This window comes from Myotis brandtii, unplaced genomic scaffold, assembly GCF_000412655.1.
Source record: "Myotis brandtii unplaced genomic scaffold, ASM41265v1 scaffold157, whole genome shotgun sequence".
Taxonomy (NCBI): Eukaryota; Metazoa; Chordata; class Mammalia; order Chiroptera; family Vespertilionidae; genus Myotis; species Myotis brandtii.
This window is the reverse complement of record NW_005355708.1, coordinates 4,201,184-4,202,342: the sequence shown is the minus strand read 5'-3', so window position 1 is coordinate 4,202,342 and position 1,159 is coordinate 4,201,184. Positions and strand designations below refer to the sequence as shown.

Below are 1,159 nucleotides of genomic sequence, written 5' to 3'. Positions count from 1 at the left end.
GAAGTAATATAGTAATGGGAAGGAAATACGGGAAGGTAAATGTGAGAAGTCAAGTAATCATGAAATGTGAAATTTCCAATTAACTTTATTTTGGGGTCTGAGTTGAGAGATTTTAGAATTTCCAGGCTTATAATTCAAAGACAGAGAACTGGGATCTATCCACATATTATGTATCATTAAGAAAAAATAAGATTGGAGACTCATGAACTTCTTACTCAGTGAGGTTACTGACATTGATCCAACATACCCATAAGGTTAAAAATGTACTCAGAGAAATCCTAATGACAATAATCTCTTCAAAAATTTATGTATAAATCAACCTTCAAAGGCTATAGTTGACTAATGTTTAAGGTTAAAAATATAACCTAATTTAAATAAATACAATTCTGACCAAGTAAAATTGTTTGCATCAGTAAGAAAGTTTATTGAGTTCATTAGTAGATGAGGATAGAATTTTTTTTTTTCCCTTTAAAGAACACTTTCTGGTAAAGTGAAAAGAAGAAATACAGAAACCACAAAAACACCTTTTAGACACCTTGTTTTCAAAGAGGGAACCTATTTCCATAGACCATTAAGACTGAAGGTTCTGTTCTTCTTGGAGGTTCTGTTTTCCATGCATCTGTGCAAAGTGGCCTGTGTGAAGGGAGACTCTTCCCGCCTGATGTAGTTTATTTGTAGTGTTTCTTGGTTTCTGATTCAACCTTAGATGAAAGGACTCTACCATCAGGTGTCACTTCTTCAATAATTGTCTTGATCACTCTGGTTTTACTGTTGTCTGCATGTGAATCACGAAAAAGAAAATAGAATTTAGACTAAGCAATTTGGGGGGGGGTCCCCCACTAATTAACAAGCAGCATTTCTAAAAGAAAAAGACACCAAATTTAAAAAAAGAAAATTTAACTTTCTAAAGTTGCTTTAAAAATCTGAGCAATGTTTAAGCGATAGCATCTTAGACTACGCAAGTTTTCCTTCAAGATGGGTGTCCAGAGTATAATTTATTTAAAAATAAAATGCAAAGTGGGAACCCTAAGATTTTAATTTTTTAGAAAGTTAAGACGAATTCTTATTACCCCAGCCAGGTTCTCCTGACCTTGGTCCCTTAGATGAGGACTCCCCAGTGGACCCGGAAGAGGTCTTGCGGCCTCCGCCAGAGCTTCCG

At 35.1% G+C, this 1,159-nt stretch overlaps 1 protein-coding gene across 1 annotated transcript in view; it reads right to left on the bottom strand.

Moving 5' to 3' along the window:
• Positions 1 to 399: 399 nt before the first annotated feature.
• KRT10 (keratin 10, type I) overlaps positions 400 to 1,159 on the bottom strand; it is a 4,340-nt gene continuing 3,580 nt past the window's right edge. The window contains exons 8-9 of the mRNA XM_014536111.1: positions 1,071 to 1,156; positions 400 to 775 (exon numbers count right to left, since the gene is read on the bottom strand). Of these exons, the coding sequence (XP_014391597.1) occupies positions 669 to 775; positions 1,071 to 1,156 (193 nt within the window). The 3' untranslated portion in view covers positions 400 to 668. The remainder of the gene's footprint in view (positions 776 to 1,070; positions 1,157 to 1,159) is intronic.